At 48.9% G+C, this 23235-nt stretch overlaps 9 protein-coding genes across 9 annotated transcripts; 3 read left to right on the top strand and 6 right to left on the bottom strand.

The window, feature by feature from the left end:
- Positions 1–1106: 1106 nt before the first annotated feature.
- Positions 1107–1785, top strand: N7518_004331 (protein kinase; the record flags this gene model as incomplete). The annotated part of the gene is made up of 2 exons (XM_057185258.1): positions 1107–1357; positions 1410–1785. 2 exons carry the CDS (start codon positions 1107–1109, stop codon positions 1783–1785), a joined length of 627 nt encoding a protein of 208 aa, XP_057042028.1.
- A 1646-nt stretch (positions 1786–3431) lies between these two features.
- N7518_004332 (S53 family peptidase) lies at positions 3432–5352 on the bottom strand (the record flags this gene model as incomplete). The annotated part of the gene is made up of 3 exons (XM_057185259.1): positions 3432–4157; positions 4216–5186; positions 5244–5352. 3 exons carry the CDS (start codon positions 5350–5352, stop codon positions 3432–3434), a joined length of 1806 nt encoding a protein of 601 aa, XP_057042029.1.
- A 1478-nt stretch (positions 5353–6830) lies between these two features.
- Positions 6831–8524, bottom strand: N7518_004333 (putative amino acid permease family protein; the record flags this gene model as incomplete). The annotated part of the gene is made up of 2 exons (XM_057185260.1): positions 6831–8311; positions 8371–8524. The coding sequence occupies 2 exons, from the start codon at positions 8522–8524 to the stop codon at positions 6831–6833; spliced, it is 1635 nt and encodes a 544-aa protein (XP_057042030.1).
- Positions 8525–11007: 2483 nt separating this feature from the next.
- On the bottom strand, positions 11008–11953 carry N7518_004334 (transcriptional regulator family: Helix-loop-helix; the record flags this gene model as incomplete). The annotated part of the gene is made up of 2 exons (XM_057185261.1): positions 11008–11580; positions 11636–11953. The coding sequence occupies 2 exons, from the start codon at positions 11951–11953 to the stop codon at positions 11008–11010; spliced, it is 891 nt and encodes a 296-aa protein (XP_057042031.1).
- A 2285-nt stretch (positions 11954–14238) lies between these two features.
- On the bottom strand, positions 14239–15235 carry N7518_004335 (uncharacterized protein; the record flags this gene model as incomplete). Its single annotated transcript, XM_057185262.1, has 2 exons — positions 14239–14910; positions 14975–15235. 2 exons carry the CDS (start codon positions 15233–15235, stop codon positions 14239–14241), a joined length of 933 nt encoding a protein of 310 aa, XP_057042032.1.
- A 469-nt stretch (positions 15236–15704) lies between these two features.
- On the bottom strand, positions 15705–16961 carry fhpA (flavohemoprotein; the record flags this gene model as incomplete). The annotated part of the gene is made up of 1 exon (XM_057185263.1): positions 15705–16961. The coding sequence occupies one exon, from the start codon at positions 16959–16961 to the stop codon at positions 15705–15707; it is 1257 nt and encodes a 418-aa protein (XP_057042033.1).
- A 1882-nt stretch (positions 16962–18843) lies between these two features.
- On the top strand, positions 18844–19878 carry N7518_004337 (uncharacterized protein; the record flags this gene model as incomplete). The annotated part of the gene is made up of 3 exons (XM_057185264.1): positions 18844–19167; positions 19220–19520; positions 19580–19878. The coding sequence occupies 3 exons, from the start codon at positions 18844–18846 to the stop codon at positions 19876–19878; spliced, it is 924 nt and encodes a 307-aa protein (XP_057042034.1).
- A 470-nt stretch (positions 19879–20348) lies between these two features.
- Positions 20349–21606, top strand: N7518_004338 (uncharacterized protein; the record flags this gene model as incomplete). The annotated part of the gene is made up of 2 exons (XM_057185265.1): positions 20349–20739; positions 20834–21606. 2 exons carry the CDS (start codon positions 20349–20351, stop codon positions 21604–21606), a joined length of 1164 nt encoding a protein of 387 aa, XP_057042035.1.
- A 481-nt stretch (positions 21607–22087) lies between these two features.
- On the bottom strand, positions 22088–22762 carry N7518_004339 (putative GPI anchored protein; the record flags this gene model as incomplete). The annotated part of the gene is made up of 1 exon (XM_057185266.1): positions 22088–22762. The coding sequence occupies one exon, from the start codon at positions 22760–22762 to the stop codon at positions 22088–22090; it is 675 nt and encodes a 224-aa protein (XP_057042036.1).
- Between the last annotated feature and the right edge of the window lie 473 nt (positions 22763–23235).

Raw genomic sequence — 23235 nt, forward strand, 5'->3', positions numbered from 1 at the left:
GATACTGTTTCAAGAGCAACGCTATTCATTCACTGGCTCGCGAATCGGAGAAAATAGATCTCCATCTTGGTGATCCTTGCGCGTTTAGATTCAGTGTTCGTCTACCAGGTACCCGTCTTACCGGCTTAGCGCCATCGCATGTTACCTTGATCGTCATCGTTGGCTAAGGTCCTTCGACTTTAGGGCGAGCTGCTGTATATGACTATTGTTTCCTGAGACTGATGAGATAAAGATTGGGTTTGAAAAGAGGTCAAATCGAATTTGGGTACAGAATTCTACACTCAAATTTTGTAATATATGCTTTATCCAATGTACACATATCCCTTCGGACCGAAGGTGGTAGGTAGCCTTGCGATCTGTGGGGGGGTATGGAGCTGGACGGATTAGTAAAGGTCCAAAACGAAACATTATCTTCAATCCAGTGCGATTCTGCGACGCGTATAACCTGTGTAGTTCCGTGCAATTCTGTGCAATCCTGTGCGATCCTGTGCGACCGTGCGACGTGCATAATCTCTCTCCCAATCTCTCCCCGTCTTCCCCTTATGTTATTCGATAAGTGGTCTCAGGTAGGGAGGCCTAGAAGCCGTAGGCGAATAGCATAATGAAGTTCCATACCGGTTAATTCCATACTCGCCTTGGCTTAAGCAACACAGAGCGGGCAGCCGTAGATTGATACTTTTCAGAGAAATCTTAAGCGCATCTCGCTGGCTAAGCACAAAGATGCTCGATAGACGGAGGCATGCACGAGCTGAGCGAACATGGAGACATAGTAGTCACATCGATGCGACTGTGGCGATGAACTATTGCCACGCCGCAAACGGGGAAGTACGCCGGCCTTATCCTTTTACTGTACTCACTGCACAATCCGAACCGAATTTGGATATGGACCGTAGATCTCCGTGCATAGACACCCCAGCAGCTTAACTTCACATGCCGGTCCACGAGCAGCGAAAGAAGAGGCTGTTACTTGGCGAATCTTGGCACAGGAGAGGCACGTGACTGTCGCGTCAGATAACTTATAAGGGTTCGCGATCTTCCTGATCATTTTTATTTGCTCGACTGGCGGAAAAGATTAATGCATCCAATTTTGCAGATAACATCTCAAAATGTTTACCACTTTCAAAAAGGCTTTCAATCGGGTGAATTCTCGACCTTGGCTCTCAAAATTCTTTGAACCTGTTTCTCAAACATCAAGATCTCCCAATCCACGCCAGATAACAGAAGAGGCAGACTTTTATTCTATGGGAGGTTTCCATCCCGTTTCGCTGGGTGACACTTTCAAGTTTGGTACATACAAAGTGATGAGGAAACTAGGCTACGGGCAGTATTCCACCGTTTGGTTAGCCAGGGATTCCAAGTGAGTGTAGTTCTCCAATTTTGTAAAACATGGAGCTGATCGAGAACTGAAGGGCCCAGAGATTTGTGGCACTCAAAATACTGAGAGCCGATTGCTACAGTGGCTCGCACGATATCTTCGAGCGAGAAATTCTCTCCAGATTATCAAATATCACCGAGAAGAGCACCCATAGCGGCCGACACTATGTATTACCGCTTCTAGATCAATTTCAACACGAGGGGCCAAACGGACAGCATGTATGCTTTGTGTTCGACGTGTTAGGCCACCACTTGGATTTTCAAACCGCAAAATACGAGGATGGGAGATTGCCCGTTAAGGCAGTAAGAACGATAGCGCGACAGCTTCTACTAGGGTTGGATTTCCTTCATAGGGAGTGCAGAATCATTCATACCGGTATACATGGGTTACAGATCGCCTTCTTGCCATAATCATGGCGCTAATTACAGTTGATATACAGATCTAAAACCTACGAACATACTACTCGAGCTAGAAAGTCCGGAAGAAAGCATTACAAAATATCTATCGGAAACCCCTGCACGGATTAGTAATAAGTGTGGTATTATCAAACCACTTCGAGAGGTCATCAGGACACCGCTCATCTCAGAGATACATGAACCTTATATCAGAATAGTTGACTTCGGTGTTGGTACGTAGCGCTCGCTCGTCTTTCCGAACGACACTTATAATAGCTATAGCTTCTTGGGCAGACAACCATCTGTCAGATTTGGTCCAATCTCCAGCTCTACGAGCACCAGAGGTCATAATTGGCGCCCATTGGGATTCTGGAGTTGATATCTGGAGCCTTGGTTGCCTTGTGAGTATTCAACCTACCAACTTAAAGCATGGTGAGGTTTGTATATCTCCTAATTCTCTATAGATCCTTGAGTTTATCCAGGGGATAGTGCCTTTTTCTGGAGTGGCTTCAAAAAACGGCTCGTGGACGGTTGATGATGACCGGCTCGCAAGGACAATCGAGATACTTGGGAACTTCCCACCTGAGCTTCTACGAAAAGGAAAACGGACTGCAGAGTTCTTTGAGACGAATGGTAATGCCAACAGGTGCTGATATCAAATTTTCTTTCTTTTTACTAATTCTACTTAGGCGATCTTATTCGGATTCCAAAGCTGTCACCGACGAGTCTTGAAAGGCTTATAAATGGCGCTGAAAAGCCTTTTCTTAGACCCCACGACATGTCCGACGCTGAGATCCCCATCTTCATCGACTTTCTTCGAGGTATGCTTGAAATTGACCCGGCTCATCGAAAGTCGGCTGCAGAGCTGCTGCGGCATGAATGGCTTAAATTATGACTACTTTCAAATACCAGTTTGAGTGAAAGACAATAGTGTTCAATTCAAGCCACTTTTCATAGCCACTTTTTACAAGAATTCAAGGCTACAACTCAACTGAAATAACAAGGCCGGGGTATGTACCAACTAATAAATTTGGTTAGCTTAAGAGCGTGTCTTCGGTGCAATTATTATAGCTACTTTCTGGCACAAGGAAGCACTCGTGGCTATTCAGAAATTTCACTGTCGATCATTCAGTCGTTCCTGGGAGAGTCAATACCATTACCCTTGGTACTTGTTCGTTCGATGTTTAAGTTTGCTTCAGGGGCAATAATAGGCCGGGATGAAACTTGACCGCTAGGATTTCTTACCCAGACAGCGAAATGCCATTGCTATGCGTATCACATTTGGACCTTGTTCCAAATATGTAAGACGTGCGGATGAAGTCCGCAATACTGGTACGGGTTGGGCTGGTGCTAGTGCTGATCACTGATCTGAGTCCATGCTGACATCTACTCAGTGAGCCTGAGCCTGAGCACCCTCATAAAAGCGGCGGCAGATCAAAGAGGAAAGCCCCACCCGCCAGGGAAAATCCGGTACGTATAGTTACATACATATTGCACAAGCGCCGACAAATCGAGCCAGCCACAAGATCATTATATTTGCAAATATAGAACAGCATCTATGTGTATATAACTAGCACGTATGCGTACCGGAATTTCCCAACCGGTCGGAATCAATCATAATCCAAAACTCAGTACATTACATCAACAAGAAAACTCGCAACCTACTCAGCGTTCGCAAGCTTGCGCATGGTAGCAAAGTTGGGCGACCCAAGACCAGAAACAGGGTCCCAACCCTTAGTAGCGTTCCAGCTAGCACCTGGTATCGACGGACCACCGTTTTTGGCACCACCGAAGCGGCTATTGCCATCGCAACCCGTGCTGCCGCCATCGACAATGTCCTTTAGGCCGGCGCGCCCTGTCGAGTACAGCCAAGGATTAAGGAAGCCCATTGGTGGTTTGTTGACTTTGAGGCGAGCGTCGTTGAGGAGGGCGATGACTCCGGCGAAGGCAGGCGCCGAGCAGGAGGTGCCGTCGACGCTGGTCAACGAGCCCTTATCGTATATAGCGTAATTGCGACCTTGGGCTGTGACATCGGGGAAGGCACGACCCCTAGGGTTGAAGAGGCCAGACCAGCGGTTACCCAGGATCTCGAGGTACTCACTCACAGCCTCCTCTTGCCATTTCGGGCGAGCCCAGAGATCGGAGAAGCCGCCAGACGAGAAGTACACGGCCTGTTCAGGCGCGGTGTGGGTTGTCGCGCCGACTGATGTCACCCACGGGCAGGCGGCGGGGAACTGGGGTGGGAAGCGGGTCGCGTTCCTGCCGTCGTTCGTCAGGCACGCGGACCCAACGCCGGAGTCGCCAGATGAGAAAATGACGGATACACCACGGCTGCCGAGCTGCGAGTACAAGTTGCAAACACTGCGAGCGTACTTCTCGGGAATGCTCTACAGGTTGATATTAGAGACCGACAAAATCACGAACAAAGGGCGGTGGGTGTCATACCTGCTCGTCCTCACCATAGGAGGTAGAAATCACCTGGGGAAGGTCCTTTTTGTCGAGCTTGAGTACGTTCTGGAGGAATTCAAGGTACGGCTCGTTGTTGTTATCATTGGGATCAGGCTGGTCGAGATCGGGAACAAGTTCACCACGGCCGCCAACGCTAAATTCTGTGACGGGAACAGGAGAGCTGACTCCAACAATGTACTGCAAGTCGAGGTTCGCCTCGCTGCTGCTACCGCTGGAACTTTGATCATTAAGACCGCCGTTGTACCTGGTGACGGAGAAGTTCTGGCCCTTGGCAGAGGGCGCGATATTTTTCTCAAATAGTGCCAGATCGGAGTATCGTGCATACTCCTCTAGGTAGCTGGCAAACCCGACCTTGTTCCCATTGGTATCATTGGCCTGGTAATCACCGATATTATATATATCCTTGAGACACTGAGGAGTGATGATACTGTTGCAATCCGGCTGAGCGGACACGGCGTTTGAGCGGAAAGCCTCGTCGGATTCCTTGACCTGGCCGTGTAATATGCCCCGATGGGCGCGCAGCTGGCCGAAACGGGTGGTTGGCTGGATCATGTTGATGTGTGGCACCAGAGCCTTCGGGACTGAGTACTTGAGTGTGCGAAGACGCTCAATGTGCCTGACATTACTGACATAGAACTGGAAATTGGCTGCCAGCAGCTCATTTGCCGTCTCCACGGTGGTGTAGAAGGTCATCCAATCTGCATCCTGTTCGATCCTGGTAATACCCGCGCCTTCGAGCCAGTCACGGATTGACTCTGCGGACTCCGTACTGGGCTGTAGCATCCGCTTCATTTCTTCGTGGGTGGTGAAGTGGTGCCCGTAGCTAGGGTGATCGGGGGTTGACATCTCCATCACAGCCTCTTCGAAGCCGGCAGTATCCCCCTGTGTCAGAGCGATCTGTAGCTTCAAGGGCTGATCAGCACGCGGCCTGCGAGAATATCTCCATCCTATGGTGGGTCAGTGTATCAATTCCGTCGGTTTCGTTTCGAACGCAAGTTGCTCACCTTGAGGAACAGCAGACAAACTCTCAAATACATCGGCTGCAGCAGAGGACGCGAGAAGCGACAAGACCGCGAGCGACAATGCTCCACGGCTAAATAGGGATGCAATCATGATAAAAAAACGAGCGATATGAGGACACCCTATCAGTCTGGGCCTCTGCGCAGCGAATACAGGGAGTATAAATAGTCTGACAGAAGACTATCAAATACAAAGGAGGGGTAAAGACCGTAAATTGGTGTTTATTATGGTTGCATTGGTGGGGGGAATGATGGAGCGACAAAGAATGTGTGTTGAAGAAGTCCAGGATAAACCAGGATAAGACAATAATATTGACAACGGAGTTCTTTAATCAAAGTTTCACGTCATTCGCTTGGCGCAACAGTGGACCCTTTGTGGATGCCCGCCTGGTAAGACTGTTCTAAATCAATAATCGCTAGTAGCGGTGGCCGGGATTGCATCTTCGGGATCTGGCTCCATACTCGCATCGCCGCGGTATCCTTTCCCAACCGGAGAGCGAATTGTTACTGATGGGATCGGTATAGAAGCAAGCCCTCTATCCCATTGTGATATTGGGCCTCCGTCGGGGGCGCGTTTATGATCGGCAGGGGTTGACCCACTGTGTTTGAAGGAAGCAATGCGAGGGGCGTCAGGGGGCTTGTATTGCCGGGTGGCTGGATGACTTGGCCCTAAAATGAGATCAGCTCTGATTCTAATTTACATGAAGCCCACAGTTCATCTGCGATCAGATCTGATCGATGGGAATCCGCTAGAGGATATGTTCATGATCAAAATCATTCTTCTCCTGCCAAATTTGGGTCATCATGCACGGCTGCACCAGGCAATTAGGCTATCTCATCAAATTTTCAAGACAAGCTTGGAGGGATAGGTGCTAGGTTTCTGTGGCGTTGAGATGTGCTGTCGCAACCCGAATGACCATCGATTTTGTTTGGATTGCTGTGCGTCGGGGGTGCGTCGGGAGTGCGTCGGAGGCTGGGGTCACAGAATTCCAATGCTAGTGCCATAATTTAGGCACTGGAGACAGTTGTGGCTGGTGATCTCTAGTTATCTCCCTTCATTATTCGATGTGACATCTCAGTCTCGGGTAAAAATGGCTGGGCAAGAATGCGAGGTGAGATGAGTACAGAGTACTTGGGACGCTTGCTTTCGTGACACCTATCAGGGGTCGAGATGGTAGCTCCCGTTGGCCCCGGACTGTTAGCGATTCTATGTGTTGTCCAAGTTATATTAAAATGTCGACTTCGTCGCAGACAAGGTTCTCTGGGGTTGCAACAGTCTCCATGGCCCGTCGGTACTCCGTACCCCGTGACTTTCCGCCAAGTTATGTTTTTTTTTTAAGAAATGATGATAATACTACTCCGTACTAGTACATAGAATTCCTAAGGAGTATATATTAAAGCCATTGACTTCAATTATCTCTAGATTTTCATTATATGAAAACGCGACAACCTGGTTACAAGTATACAAAATCCAACCGGATTATGGTGATGCATATGTATAAATATGTACATGCCTGTCGGTCCAAAAAAAATAGTATAGCTTCTATACACAAAAGATGAAAGCCCATGGTATTATTTATAATCGACGATGACTGGAGCTTGAACAACAGGAACAGAGCCATCAACACCCACCTCATTCAATTCCAGATGGTGGGCGTAGACCATCGAGGCGATGGCATCTTCAGTCTGAAGATATGTTCGGTTGCCTCGGATGAACCAGAATGCAACAGCGATGACCAGCATAACGCCAAACACGGCAATGGCAAAGTTCATATCACTGGGCGCCGGGTTGGGGCTGCCAGGGAACAGGAAGAAAATGGTAGTGATGATACAGTAGAAGATGCTGACCCAGTTCAACCACGGCCCAATGCGACCGAGCTTGAATGGACCCGGGGGCAATTTATCACGGCCGACGACGAGCAAGGCAAGAATCGGCATGGCGTAGGAGACAGTCAGGGCAATAGTGCTGACACTGAGAATCGCCTCGAGCACAGTGTTGGCGAATAGGTATAGGATGCCGACAATACCGATGACAATGCTCTGACCCCAGAGAGCGCGAGCAGGGACTTGCCATACAGGGTCGACGTGGCTGAAGTAGTTGCTGAAAGGCACACCACCGTCGCGGGAAAAGCCCCAGGTCAAACGGGAGGCAGTGGTCAGGATACTGATGCCCTGGCCTAGACCATTGAAAATGAACAGTGCAAGGAGTACAGCGGCTCCTTTCAGTCCAACAGTCTCGACAATAAGCTCCATGAAGGGGAGGTCGGCGTTAATGACATTGTCTACATTCTGGATGCAGAACAGACAGACCACCATGAAGATGAATCCAGTCACGGCACCGAACAAAACGGCCATCCAGATGACTCGAGGAGCATTCTTCCGAGGCGCAGGGATTTCCTCCACCATGTGAATAACCGAATCGAACGCGGTCAACCCGTACGCTGCCTGTACCAAGCCGGTGAACCAAACCACACCGTCGCCCCAGCCAGTCTCATTCTTCCAAGCACCGAACACGAAAGAAGCCGGCTGGAACGACAGATTACTCTTGGTTCCGACCGAGATAAGTAGCACAAGAGAGAGAACGATGAACAGGCCGAAGAACCAGACTCCAACAAAGTTGTTAAGCCAGGGTAGGATCTTCTCCTTACGGCAGCTGACGACGTTGATCAGGGTCAGCACAAAGACCACCGCGATATACACAACAAAATTGAGCCAGCCCTTGTTGGCTCCATCCCACTCGGGGTCAAACATAGTTTTCATGCCCAGCAGGAACTCAGTCATGAAGGCAACCTGCGACGCAGTCAAGGTCCACCATCCAAATACATTGATCCATGCACACATGTATGAATTGAATCGACCCAATGGTGTATCCCACAGTCGATATACCCAGTAGGCCTGACCGAGGGCGGTCGGCATGCTGCTAGTCAACTCGCCCAGTGAGAGCGCAACACAGAGGTTGCATGCTGTGACTAGCAGCAGACCCCAGAGGATAGTAATAGCACCACCATTTGTCAGACCGCTGCTGAGATCTTGGGCGAAGGTCGAATAGGTTCCTTGGACATGTTAGCACACATTCGGGCTCCATCGGGTGGGGGAAAAAACGAAAACATACCAAGTACACAGAAGGCCAGCGCCAGCATACTCCACATATCGAACTTCCGCGTCAGGGCCTGGGAATGACCCAGATCAGCAAGATCCTGTGCATCTTGCGCATGCTGATCCGTCAGCGGTGGCTTAAGGGGTTGCGAATTGTATTCCAAATCCATGCCGTGGTATTTCAGCCGGAGGTAATATATGTCAACTCAGTGGGCAAATAAGAGGGAAACGCGCCCATTTTCTGATTGAAGATCAATGAGAAGCACAGGGGGGGAATCATGATTTCTATATATCTGGCGTCCGGCGTATTTGGTTCGCCTTGACACCTCGCGGATTCTGAGATAAAGCTGGAGACCAATTGCGAGTAGCCAATGACGCGGCGGGGCTGATACTAGGTTTTGGTTGAATCAGAACGATTGGTCATGGACTTGGGAGATGTTGATAATAGAAACGATCTACTAGTTAACTAAAATTTCTGGTTTTTGCGGGGAGTCGCCTTCGGGAGGACCTCCTCCAGTGGGCCGTCGTCCATAATGTCCACAAAAATGCACTCCACAGATAAGAACTGGGGTATAATTGGAATTGAATGGTGGAATTGACGTTGGTTAAGTAATTGAATATCATATCCAATCCATGGATGTAGGTATTTCGCAGCTTGTTCACAAATTCCATCCGCCACACGTTTCATAGCTCCGAGGTCCGACCGTTGTACCTGAACAGCTTCTCTTCAATATCCATCGAAGCCTAACAAAAGTGCGAATTCCAACAAGAACCGCGTGATCTCACAACTATCTTCCCAATATAAAAATCAATAGCATTGTAGGTTAACATCAAAATACAGTCAGTGGCAACGGCTGACCCAAAGCGGCAAGTCCATGCGTGGCCGATAAGAATTAACGATTAGCGGTGCGGCTCCAGTACGGTTTGGGTGTCAATTCATTAAACATGCTTTGGTGTGTAAATAGACATCATAATAGAAACGGTAGAGCTGCATATCTGCGTTTCATATGAGACATTAAGCTACATATATGTGGAGTCAATACCACATGCTCCGTATGCGCCATAGCCATGGCTTGACCGGCGGAAGCCATCGTGATATCAAAGTGTATATGGGGCAACAGCTTGAAACATCGGTCAATAATCAGCCGAGGGCCAGGTGGCCGGCTCGAGGATGGCTCGTGACAATATTCTCATCGAAAGCGGGAAATTGGATACGATGGAGTCGGAATGCACTTTGCTTTGCACCACTGAAGCAGCAGCTTTGAGCTTTGTCCGGGGAAAACTGCCATCAAGGTCCACTTCTTCAATTGTTGTTTCGTAATGAGAATCAACAGCCGTCGCTAAGATTGAGGAGGTCTCCTCAGTTGGGCATCGCCGTAGGGTCCTCTCGATCCATCTGACCCCAAATCTAAATCTTGCCCAGCTCAACCCCACAAAAGGAAGGAAACGGAAGATGCAAACACCGAGACACGGCGACGTAGACCAATGAAGGACAGACCGTAGACGCACGGTTTGGAAACAGCCCCGTGAACCCCGGAATGGTTCAATTTGATTATCGCCATGGTGGACTCCTGCCCGTGACAGACCGACAAGCTCAATATCGATTGCATATTCTCAAACTCAGTTCACGAGAAGTGCAAAGTCGTCTGATGGCGTCCGTGCATATGAGTGATTGCAGCGATATTAAGGCACGGCGCAGCCTAATCCCAACGGGGAGTATGACCTATTCACCCTGATAGGGCCACGGGGTTTGATGAGTGGCTTCTGGAATCATTCCGGTCTCTGCTGCCTGCTATAATTAGCATAGTCAGCCCTCTGCTGTCTCCTTTTCATAGTCCTTGCTCGGAATTATAGGCAACCTCCGGTGCTATATTTCGCTTATGCTATCCGTTCCCCCTGATCAAAGGCCGCGTGCCGAGTACGTCTCTCGAGGTGACACTGTTTAACCTGCTTTGTAGACCCATCATTTCCGTCGACTCTAAACCCGAGGGTTGAATAGGCTGGGTTCTATCCAATGCGTGGTATTAGCCAGGTCGAGGCAATGTTGAAAGCGATATGAAAGCCGGATCCAGGCCACGATACAAAACGCCATAAACTTTGGCAGAATTCACCTTGCTAACCAAGAGTGGCCAGTCAGTCCAGCACAGGCATCAAAGATCACAAGACGAAGGAACATTACTTACACTGCAGGTATATATACGTGGATGGGACCACCCAAGGGCAACTATTTCCACATCGGGAAGCATCAGGCCATACCCGCACACAATCAGGAAAAAGAGAAAATTTGAGCAAAATGAATAATCCGAGTCTTGGCAATTATATTAATGCTTTAGGACACTATCCATGAGGTATTCCGTCCCTGTAGGGGAATCACAAGTCACAAAACACTTTTGTGGTCGCCAGGACACGAAAATCAAATCATGTCTGAGAAGAGAAGAGGGCTACATGAGCCCAAATAATAACACTGGATCCGGAACTCCACCAAAAGAAATAAAGGAAAAATCAAGGAAAGAATATGAACGCCGACCGGGACCACGTTGACCGGCTACTCTAAGAATACAACGCTCGTCGCGGTCATGAGAACAACAAAGGGAACAACAAAGATACTTGAAGAAGCAGCAGCATCACTGTGATTGGATCGGTATGCACCTGATCAAAGTCGGGGGTTTTTGGACTGACGCCAGATTCCTCCCGCCGGTAGCAAGTTTTGCTTGAGCATTGCGAGCTCCTTGTGCAAGGCCTGGTTCTCCTGCTGAATGCTATCGATGTAGGTGAGGGCATTGCTGAGGATCTCCGACTTCTTGAGAGACCCGGCGCCAACCTTGGTATGTTTTTGGACACCCGAGGGCGAGATGGCCTGCTCGAGAGAAACAAATTTGGCGTTCATGTTGGTACGGTAGCGCTTCTCAATGATGTTGTGGGCGGCACGCTTGGCTGCATTCCGCATTTGAGGGTCTTGGCCGCCCGTTGAGGAGCGGTTGGAGTCTCGGGAAAAGCTACGGGTCTTGCGGGATGTGGAGGTGGTGGGTTTGGAGGGTAGAGGAGTAGAAATCTCTTCTTGCTTCATCTCTGGACTGGATGACCAGCTTGCTGGGGATGAGCGAGTCTTGCTCTGTGTTTGAGGTTGAGACGAGGTGTAGTTTGAAGTCAACTCGGTCTCGAAGGCGTTCGAGTCGATGGATTGCCGGGCAGCAGATGGCCATGTTTGATCGTCGCTTTCGAACTCCTGTAGAAAGATTAGCTGTGTGTCAAGACATTGATAGGAGGGTGGACAATCGTACGGATGAGAGAGAAGCTGCGTCCTCGGGCATGGAGAAGCCACTGATTCCGGAGCTGGCAAAGGGGTCGTTGAAGAGATCCTTGGACTCGATGTTGGTGAGGCTGTCGGCGAAGTCGAATGAGACGGGCTCCATGTCGGTGGGGTTGATAGAGAACAGGTCAATGGCGTTGTCGTAGCTCCAGTTGGCAGCGAGAGGGTCAGGTCTTTCGAAGAAGTCGGCTGGTCGAGACTGAGGACTCAGGTGTTGGCTGAGGTAGGTCCCCTGGTCTATGCAGAGATTGGGGATCTCATTGGATCGGTTGCAAGCCATGATACACATCTTGGATCATACGTTGGCCTCGAAGGCAAGTTTTGGCAGTAGGGTGATATAGTAAGGTGAAAGAGTTGCTATGAGCAAAGGGTGGCGAAAGAGTCGAGTATTTATAAATAAATCGGAACTGAAGATATCATGGAACAGGATATGGGTTTCGGCCGCGGGGCATTTATATAAACCCAGAGTGTGTCCCGAAAAAAAACAGGGGTACGAAGGTGATCCGGAACAGATTACGCCTGTGTACGAAGCCGAGATTGACCTGTGATGTCAGGTTTGGACCAGACGTATCGAAAGTGGCTTAGCCTCCGGCTGGTCACTCGCTTGCAGGGTTGTCGAAGCCGAGTTCCCCCCTAAGATCTCAAACGGCCGGCTCCGACGAGGATATTTTCCGATGGGCTGTAACGTGTGAAACGGTTGAAGTTAAAAACCGTGTGGGCTAGGCCTTGGCTCAAGGCTCCGCCGGCCGAGTCTCGGACCCGATATTATGTATTTTATGTATTTTATGTATTTTGTGTATTTTGTGTCTTTTATGTCTTTTTTAATGTATTCTGTACCTCCTTTCTTGTTTTCACGGGGTTTGTGTTTTTTTATTTTGCTCTTGCTGCTTTGAACGGGTGGTATAATTGAGACCTGGCTGCCCAGCAGGCTATGTACAGCAACTTGGAAGCCAATGATGCCGAGTCTGAACACGTGCAAGTGGCTCATTGGGATTATGAGATTTACAACTATGCCTGATATTAGAAGATCTATAACTATGCCGTTAAAGAATCATTCTTTCATCATAGACAATGATACTATACTTCCAAGTAGTTAACTACTCCGTAGCTAGTGACCAATCAGATCGAATAACCAAGAGCTGCCCGTACTGCGTTATACGGACAACGCAGCCCTAAATTGATCCTCAACTATCTTAGTAAAAGCGGCAATGTCAAAACTATCAGTATAGCCATCCTCGGCTTTGCATCTTACATTCCTTACCCCTACGGTAAAAGTTATATCCTGTTTCCTCATCTCGCGTGCTGATTGCTTGCCTCGCCATTATACTTTGATAGTCACCTGTCGTCGACTCCATCGAGCAATTAATTTTCCGAAAGACGGATTGATATGCAGCTAACCTATGCCATGCTGCACAAAGTCTATTAGAGACGAGAGATCATATCCGAAATGAATTGATACATCTACTAATGCAATATACGAATACGTACCCGCTCAATAGTTTGATATTCAGAGTTTCTTGGAAAGGTCACGTATATTCCCGGCAGTGCTGTCGGTTTCCGCCCGCTTGTGGCAATGTCCACGAGGCGTACTCCGTGGTATCAGTTTAATACGGTACTTTATGCCACAGGTATTTTTCACTTCTGCTCCGTACATATAAAACTGATATGTCAAAGTCAGATGCATTAAACAAAGATGCCTATTGGATAAAAAAGCGAGTTGGATTCCGTAGAGTACCTCCGTAGTGCCTCGATCGCGGTGTCGACCAGTCGCGAAGCAGCTAAACCCCGCTTATTCACTTTTTTTCCTTTTCCCAAATCGGTCCCACCTGCACTTCGGAGTGGGGTGACTCGGAAGCTCTCATTCCCTTGCCCTTCTTCGCCTTACCCTCCCGATGTCGACCGAGACGATACGAGAAGCTCCTGTCTCTCTCCATATTTCTGACCTCCGGTCAACGTTTCCGCATGGCATGAGGGTTCGTCTCCTGATACTCGGGTGAATCCTTTTGGGAGGTTTGAGTGTCGAGGATTTCTCGACGGTTATACGGAGGAAACATTGCATTCGTTAGACTTTGTGGCACATTTGTGGCTAATGACCATCTCATTCTGATATCTCAGATCTATCACAACCTTAAAAAAATCTTCCATGCACCGAGTCATCTAGACCGAGGCTAGCCCGTTACCTCTGTTACGGCTCCAAGATGACCTCGGGAGGGTCAGTCCACCCGGCACGCCTTGACTTAGTGGAGAAATAACGGGCGCTAGACCTGTCATCTGCACAGAATATGTACACGGATCTTGACTCGATTCCGGGCCCGACTGTCCTAGATCTTGATTCGCGGCGGATCTTCATTAGCTAGGATCTTTCCGAGGTTTACGCTGGGTCGATATGACGCAGTGGCTTGATGGCTTTTGAGGCTTTTATGTTGGTATGACCCCTATATATATACACATCATGAACGTCCAGGTAACCGGACTTTCTCGAAATTTGGTTCTATCTCCGAAAACAATCGATTGAGTCCTTAAGCATACATACGTTCGAATCAGAGCAGTCTAAAAAAGCTCATCTAATCAAGCTCATCTAATCAACGCCTTGATAGTAGTTTCGAAGCTCTCCGGTTCACGCCCCAAGATCTCACGTAGAGTCGGGGTCACAACCGCAGTCTCACCCCGTCGGATAGCCTCCCAAGCCGTAGCCCACTCTCTCGACAGATTGACCCCCCTGTAGGTAAGATTATCACCAATCTGAGGAAGATTCACGAACTCATCGACAGAGATCTCACGGATCTTGAGCGATTTCCCAATCGCCCGACCGATAATCTCAACCGTCTCCGCAAGAGAGATCTCCCGAGGTCCAGAGAGCAGAAGAGCCTTGTTCAAATGCCCGAAGCTGGTCGGGTTCTTGACATACGAGGCAATCAACTTAGCGGTTGCCTCGCCCAGCTCATCGCGCTTGACCCACGCCACACCTGGGCCTGTACCCGAGTGAGGGATCGTAACCTCGTCCGTCGGATGCTTCGGATCGAAGAATGCGGTATATATCGGGAAGGATTCAGTGTAGAGACCCTCGCGGATTATGGTGTGGGACACTTTCTCTTGCAGAGAAGAGAGGTATTTCTCTGTCTGGATATGGGCGCCCATCACATGAGCGATACTCTGGTCGGTTAGATCACCGCCGAATCCAAGGGAGGAGTAGAAAATGTGCTTGACGCCACTTTTGACGGCTGCATTTATAGCAAGAATGTGTGCCTGGTTATCATTATCAGCCCAACTCCTCCGTACTTAGGTGAGCTATCACACTTGATTTTCTCACCTTGGTCCTGTGATCTATCTCGAATGATGCATATGAAACCAGCATCAAGACATCGACGCCTTCGAAGGCTGTGTCTAATGTTGATGGCGCATCATAGTCGGCCCTCCGTATCGTAGCACCAGCTTGCTCGAGGTCGTGCAGTTTCTCGGGGTGTCGGCCAACCAGAACGAGATCGGATTTTGGGACTAGTTTTGCCAGGTGGTTCACAATGCTTGATCCAAGGCCCCCAGAAGCGGGAAAGACGCCGATTTTGGTACCCATTTTGATATGTGGCGAGAATGATAGAAGGGCAACTCAGTCTGTAGTTGGGAAGGTATATATAAAACACTTGACTGGAGGATTTTTCGAGCCTCTTATATCCTACATATCACATTTCATGATCAAATGCTTACAAATCGATATCAGTCCATGGCAACAACGACCGGATGCGACGATTGTACAATATTCTCTATAATTCCATGGATGTCGATCCGTTGCCTTTTAAACAAAGAATGTTGCGCCAACCTTCACCGCTGCCTGGAAATCTAAGTAAACTCCACCCAACTGAGAGGAGTTATCCCCTTTAAAATTCATTGCTTGCTCAGCAGATGGGCAACCTTTAAGCAAGGATCTTGTGACTTCTTTCATTCGTCAATCGTAATTTGAAATTTCAAGAGATGAGATATGTACTTCTAAATTCGAAACAAATAACGGCCAGGAAAGAAACAATTGGCTTCATCATGCTCAGTACTCAATGAATACCTCCGGTTCCGAACAATTCCATCTTGATGCGATCGGCACTCACACCCCTGGCCTTGAGACTCGACTCCATATCGGTCATGAACTTTCCGGGTCCACAAATATAGTAATCTGTCTTGGCATCATCCAGGAACAAGTCCTGATCCTGCAACTTCGTCAAGTCCACCCGCCCGGCATGGTCGTAGTCCACGCCCTCCACCTCTCCCTCGGAAGGATGACTCGTGTAGAATGTGGTTCGAATGGAGGGGAATTCCTTTGGAAGCTCGGAGATGTGCAACTTGAAAGCACGCACGCGCGATGAACGTGCGCCATGAATGAAATGCAGCTTGCGCGTTGCCGGTGATTTGGAAATCAATGTGTTCAACATTGACGTCAGTGGTGTTAGGCCCACACCGGCGGAGATCAACACGATTGGGTTGCCTGCTTCCGACTCGACAGGGGGAAGGAAAAAGTCACCGTAGGGATGGGAGACATTGAGTTTGTCGCCGATGTTGAATGTATCGTGTAGCAGATTCGAGATGTAACCCGGATGAGCGGCGGCACCTGGAGCGGCTGGGTCGAGGCCCAGTTCTCTTTTCACACTGATGCGATAGTAGTCCGGCTTCGGCTGGTCGCTGAGAGAGTACTGTCTGGCCTGCAAGTGCTTGAGAGCCGGGACGTAGGTTTGGATGGAAATGTACTGGCCGGGCTGGAAGGCCGGCAGTGGTTTTTCATCGACAGGGGCGAGATAGAAGGATGTGATTTCCTCGGATTCTTTGACTTTGTTCACAATCTTGAATTCTCTCCAGTCAGTCCAGCCCTCGGCGTGTTCGTAAAGCTGCTTTTCGCGGCCAATCATGATATCTGCGAGCTGCCAGTAGGCTGCACCCCATGCGTCGTGGATTTCTGGGGTCAATGCCGCGCCGAGCACCTCGCCCATGGCTTCGAGGAGGTACTTGCCAACAATCTTGTAATCGTCGGGCTTGATATACAAGGAGGCATGCTTGTTGCAGATCAACTCAACCGCCGAGCTCAGTGCGCCGAGATCATCGATATGCGATGCATATGCGTAGAGTGCACCGGCCAACGCACGTGGTTGATGCCCATTGGCCTGGTTGGTACTGTTGAAAACGGTGTTCAGCTCCGGGTGGGCTTCGATCATGTTGCGATAGAAGACAGTCGTGATGGTGTTGCCATGTTCCACGAGAACCGGTACCGTCGCCTTAATGAGCGCGATTTGGTCTGGTGTCATTCCCGGATTAGAAGCCATGATGGATCTGTTGTATGTGGGCGATCGAGTAAAGAAAACGTTTGATCGATGTCTGCACTGTGGCTTAATTATAAGTAACAGATCAGAATATGTGAGTAATAGGAAACTAATTGCATTTGGTTGGTTGTCAAGCTATTTATCTTCACCGTAATCGGATTGCCAACAGCAAGAAACCGAGTTTAGAAAATTCGGAAGGCGTCTGGCATGATCTGTGAGGATTTTCAGAGATATCTCCGCGGAGAGCACCACCGAGAGGCATATGGCAACGCAGCAAGGGATAAAGTCGGTCAGTTTTTGCGACTTGCAACTTTAGCTTGTACATAAAATTGTCTCGCATGTTTTATATTCCTGGTACATGCAGAAAGTCATTCACTATCTAAGCTGTATGATAGGTGATGTGACCCACCTTTAGTCCTCGTCGATCTAGATCCTAATATTTGCGAGACGAGGTGATGAGTCTTCATGCTCATGAAAATGAACTCGATAATGAATGATACTAGCTCTCTGTTCATTGTGACATTCTTTCCATCTTTCTGAAGGCAGACTCTGCTCTTCCGTCTCACCGCTTGCCATGATCTGGCAGAACACGTCTTGAGGACGAGGACATTCAATTCATTCAAGATAAGGCCCAAATGCGACCCCCAAACAGAGAGACAAATATCCATGTCAATGAGGGTCTTTTTTTCTCTCTGTATACATCATTCTGTATGTTGAGTTGTCATACGAAGTACACGTGGTCAGGCCACACGCGAGAATGTCGTCGGCTCCAAACGGCCCGGTTTCTGCCGAGCCATTTAATAAACCCGATTGTCCAGGTGACCTTGAGAGTCAGAAGATCCGCCTGGATACTTCCTTAGGACTATACAACATGCTAAGCGATATGAAATACACGGATTGGGAGGCAATGCCGTTTAACCGTTCTGACGCTGCCATCAAAGACTTTTCCCTCCTTTTTCTGCCGTCAACCTGGAAATTTTCATAAGGGAGAAGATATTACCCAACGAATGACAGAGGCCGCAAACGCAGACTGTGCTTGCCTTTATCATGGTAGTCCTTCACCGGCGATTCCAATTCGCCAGGTCTCTAACTGTAACGGATAAAGATCCGTACAAGAGGGAAACACATGTAAGTCTGCACAGGCTCGGGAAGGAACATCTATGTCGTCATACATCTATTCCGATGTCGATTCGTGAGGGTTCGTCACATGAACATAGGCAGACTGATTTCCTTATAGTTGGGGACCCCCCAGGGGCCCCCTCGAGACTGGCAAGAATTAGTCTTGACACACCATCAATACATTGTGTTCCCTCCAAAAAGCCGGTTGAAAGGCCTTACACCTGCATAACGTATACCATTACACTAACGTGCATAGTAGAATCCGAGCTGTCAAACCCTAAAGGCGTTCAGAGATCTTTCGAACGATCTAGATTTCAGACGCTAGCCTAATCAGAGGAGATCGACACCTAGGTATACTCCGTATGGAGTAGACCATTGGACAATCCATTGAAAATGACGTGTGGGAGGATCTAGACACCCGATTCCCGCAGCCGTTTGCGGAAGGCATACTCTCGTTCAGCGTTGACTCCACCAAACCCTAACCTTATTATTCTCTAGACGGGGAAACATGAGCCTATCCCATCTCACTTGATAAAAGGCACTACTGCTATAAATAAGCTCCGTTGTGGTTGAGTCAAGCGCTAATCGATCATACATGGTCCAGTTGCGACGCCTCTGCATTGAGTAGTGACGTCTCGATTTACAATGGTTGTAGTGCAAAGAAAGATGGATAGTAGAAGAGGCTGAGATTTTCTCATTCTGATGAGACATTAGTCAACTCCGACTTCAATTAGTTCTCTTCATTCCGGCTCCCTTACCCTTCACGATGTTGTTCAGGAAACGCCACTCAACCGAAGCCTCGACGCTCAATGGGGCATCCGGTTCCAGTGAACAGGGCCGTCTGCCCATGCTGCGGCTCCCAGACAAGCTGCGGTACAACTTGCTTTGCATGCTGGGCGAGTTCGTGGGGACTTTCCTGTTTCTCTTCTTCTCTTTTGCGGGTACACAGGTGTCCAATACCCCGATGCCGCCACCTGGCTCCCCGCCGAATACTTCCAATTTGCTGTATTCAGCGCTTTCTTTTGGGTTCGCTTTGACCGTCAATGTCTGGGCCTTTTTCCGAGTCACGGGTGGTCTCTTCAACCCGGCGGTATGGATATCATCATACAGGAATGAAAAGATTTGTAGCTGACGTTCACCAGGTTACTCTTGCTCTCTGTCTGAGTGGCGGCATGCCCCCTCTCCGGGGGCTCTATGTATTCCCTGCGCAACTGGTCGCCGGAATTGCTGCGGCGGGCGTGGTGAGTGCCCTGTTCCCGGGCCCGCTCAACTGCGCGACGCGACTCGGCGGTGGTGCATCAATCTCACAAGGACTCTTCATTGAGATGTTTTTGACAGCGCAGCTTGTGTTTGTCATTATCATGTTGGCGGTGGTGAAGCATAAGTCCACCTATTTAGCTCCAGTTGGAATTGGTCTGGCTTTCTTTGTTGCAGAACTGATTGGTAAGTGACAGTCATTCTCGGATTACTTCACAACGTACTATGCTGATCCTTCACACTAGGTGATTACTACACCGGAGGATCTCTCAACCCTGCTCGCTCCCTCGGACCGGATGTGATCAACCGCTCGTTTCCGGGGTACCACTGGATCTATTGGGTCGGTCCTCTGCTCGGATCCCTTCTTGCCTCTGCATTCTACCGACTCCTTTGTTTTGTGCACTGGGAGATGATCAACCCTGGTCAGGATTATAACGAGGAAGATGCGGCCAGAAAGGAGTCGTTGATTGGTTCAGATAGTACCATCAACGCCGATGCCCCTCCAACATCTAGAAGAGATAATGGGTTTGATGAGCATGTTTAGCGCTACTCCATTGTCCGAAAGCCTGCTCCATGGATAACTGGCGATTCATGACAAACCAACGTTGGGAAGTACTGAACAAATTTTTCTATTATATATATAGTAGAGGCCCTCGATGAAATGCGGTTGCTACCGGATCGGAGTCAATAATTCAAACTGGCAATGAGGCTGATGTATAAGTGTGGATATTGAATTGGAAGCAGATGCTTGGCACTCTTGGAACACGAGTTGGAAGTGGTCGGCAAATGCAATCAAGCTCAAGTTCGCTGGTCTACACGATGTACATAGCAGCTACAACCCAACAGACATGGTCAACGTAGGTGTGTTTGGATGATGTTTTAGTCTTTGGGATAAAGGAAGTGTATTCCCCACGTCATTTTCACCATTCACCATCTTTAAATTCTGGTGAAATCATATTATCGTTTCTGTAACTGCTTTCATTTTCAGCTGGCTGTCCTTGTTCAGATTCCAGCATGTCTAAATGGCAGCAGCCTTCCCCGAGTCACCCAACCACTCATTATGTGGACCGCGAAGGAAGTTTTGAAAACGTCATCAAAACCTTGACCCGAGGAGTCAGAAATAGTAAGCATCGCAATATCTCCTATAATAAAGCCGTCGTACTTGGCCTACGATGGAGCAATGACGACCTAGACTTGGCCAAACCTCAATCTGCACTTCTTGAGACATTTCGGACACAATTTGGATTCGACACGGCTAGCTTGATTATTCCCTCAACCTCTAGGGAGGCTGCATCGGAGGCAATATTTCGCACAATTCTTGAACTCCGTCAGAAGTATGGAATGGACACTGATATTCACTGTCCCTATCGGGGCGCGTTATTTGTGATACACTATATCGGCCATGGTGTATCCGAAACAGAACAGAAGTTCGAGATATGGTATGGACCCTAATAAAACCCATCCATTGTACCTATAGTATTACTGATATCGACTCCCAGTGGAACACGCAGTCCTGATGCAGTTAGAATCCCGTGCCATCCATCTTAGGATGAAGGCAGATGTCCTCGTTCTCATCGATACATCCTACTCCGGAGACTTTCTTCAGCCATGTCACAGCTTGCAAAGAATATTGCAACGCAGTGAGAATTACGCCGAGTACCTGTTCGCAACAGGCAACGAGATTTCCGATCAAAACGGTCCCACTTACGATGTAAACAACAATTTTACGACCCGTCTGACAGAACTTTTACACGTTGAGCCACCAGTATTTCGTACTGTTGTCCGACTTCACGAAGCTCTCTGTACCCAAGCCAATGACCCAAGTACTAAGCTGCGCTATACTCCTCAATACATGGGCTGTCGCAAACCAATAACCATCCTCCATTGTCTCAGTAATCACGGGATAATAGAAAACCCGACACCACAGAGACAACTACCTAGGTGTCGCGTCCTTATTTCCGTGTCTGTTATTGGGAAAACAGTTCGCGGCCAGGTCGGAGAGTGGCAGAGGTCGCTATCAGAAATGGACCCCGAGGTGACCATCGAAGGTGTTTTTGACCTTCAGGGGTGTTCTCTATGTCTTCTATCAATGCCGTTGTCGTTGTGGGATAGTTTAATACACCCAGCGTACAAATTCGTGAGCTACGTGGATTCTCACAACGTCCTGGCATCGGGTCACGGCGCTGATGGCCTCTCAGTGACCACGCTACCAGAGAGACCGAAGGATCATGCGTATGTTGACTATGTAATGCTCTCTGACACGGATGAATGATCTGGTGACACGATATGCCGGTGTTTTATCTCCTCATTTCGAGGGATATCCCTGCTGTGATGAGGGAAGGGGTGTTTCTGTCTTTTTAGTCTTCACCGTGAAACCTGTGCAAGGTTGTATTCGTTATTGGTACCCTTTATTACTATTGCTTAATCTAACTTCTTTACTCGCTCTTGATCTTTACACTAATCGGATCTTAAGTTATGTCTTTGTTCACTCTATATAACGGACAAAGTATGTTAGGGAGTGGGATCAATAAAAAATATGTTCAATTGGTAATAAAATGCTCGCCATGAGCATATTAAAATGAATTTGTGGAATAGCCGAGGTATATGTACAGCCTCAGAACGCCGGCATTAAATTTCTTTCCCCAGGTGCTAGGAAGAAAATGACGAGACAACTAGGAAAATCGTGAAAAAAGGCGTGGCGGATATCATGGCTGAAATAAAATCCAGAATCAATGGAGCGAGGTATCAACAATTTACAGTGCAATCATGACACCAAGGACACCGGCCATACCAGCAGCAACAGCGCCGACAGCAGTGGGACGAGCGAAGGCCGCATTGTCGGAGACAGAAGAAGAGCTAGAAGGAGACGCGGTGGAGGAAGAGCCGGAAGAAGACTCAGTAGACGAAGAGCCGGAAGAAGGATCAGTGGAGGAGGAGCCGGAAGAAGAATCAGTGGAGGACGAGTCGGAAGATGTGGTGGACACTGCGCTGGTCAGGGTAGTGGACTCGGTAGTGGACTCGGTAGCGGTGGCCGAGCCGGCGGAGTCGGTAAGAGTAGTCTGAGCAGAAACGGCGGTGGCAACCCGGCTGGTGATCTCAGAGCCGATGGAGCTAGCATCGGTAGCGACGGCAGAAGCCTCACTCTTGATGGATGAGGCGGCAGCGGCACCGCCGGTGCTCACGGCCTCGGCGATAGAGGTAGCCTCGCTTTTGATGGATGAGATGGCAGCGGCACCGCCGGTGCTCGCGGCCTCGGCGATAGAGGTGGCTATTGAGACGACATCGGATCCGACGGATTGGCCACCGTCGACGACAGTTGAGACGATGCCTGTGACATCGGAGACGATAGAGTTCACGTCAACACCGTCTGGGGAAGCCATGGCAGCGGTGGCCAGGAAGAGGGCGGAGGAGATCAGAGTGAACTTCATATTGGAGAAAGAAGAACTGATTGGAAGGGTGTTGTGTGATTTAGGAACAGGATATTTAGATTGTGAATTAAAATGATAAGCTGGAAATCCGGGGGGAAACTACTACTTCTTATATTTGGTCAATGGGCACTAGTCTCCTATAGATAGAAACATCGGAGATTGATTGCGCCTGGATGCTAGGCAGCCGAGGTGGCAGTGGCGAGATGAGCTCAGCCTTGTGAAGAATGATTCTGATGTCGATCGTAGGGTCCATTCAGGGATAGAGGGGCTATGTACTTACTCCGTACCGTGTTAGAGAACTGTACAGGGTCTCCCACCAGACGGCTTTGGGCAAATTATATCATCCCGAGGTCTTGGGGTCCACTTTGTAATGAGGCGCAAGCATTGGAGCCGTTTCAACGCCCTAGTCCCTTTCAGTCCCTTACCCCCGGAAACCAAGAGTTAGACGTGCATGTTCTATGAGCTTGATTCTC

Source organism: Penicillium psychrosexuale (genome assembly GCF_028828465.1).
Source record: "Penicillium psychrosexuale strain IBT 29551 chromosome Unknown utg000003l, whole genome shotgun sequence".
NCBI lineage: Eukaryota > Fungi > Ascomycota > Eurotiomycetes > Eurotiales > Aspergillaceae > Penicillium > Penicillium psychrosexuale.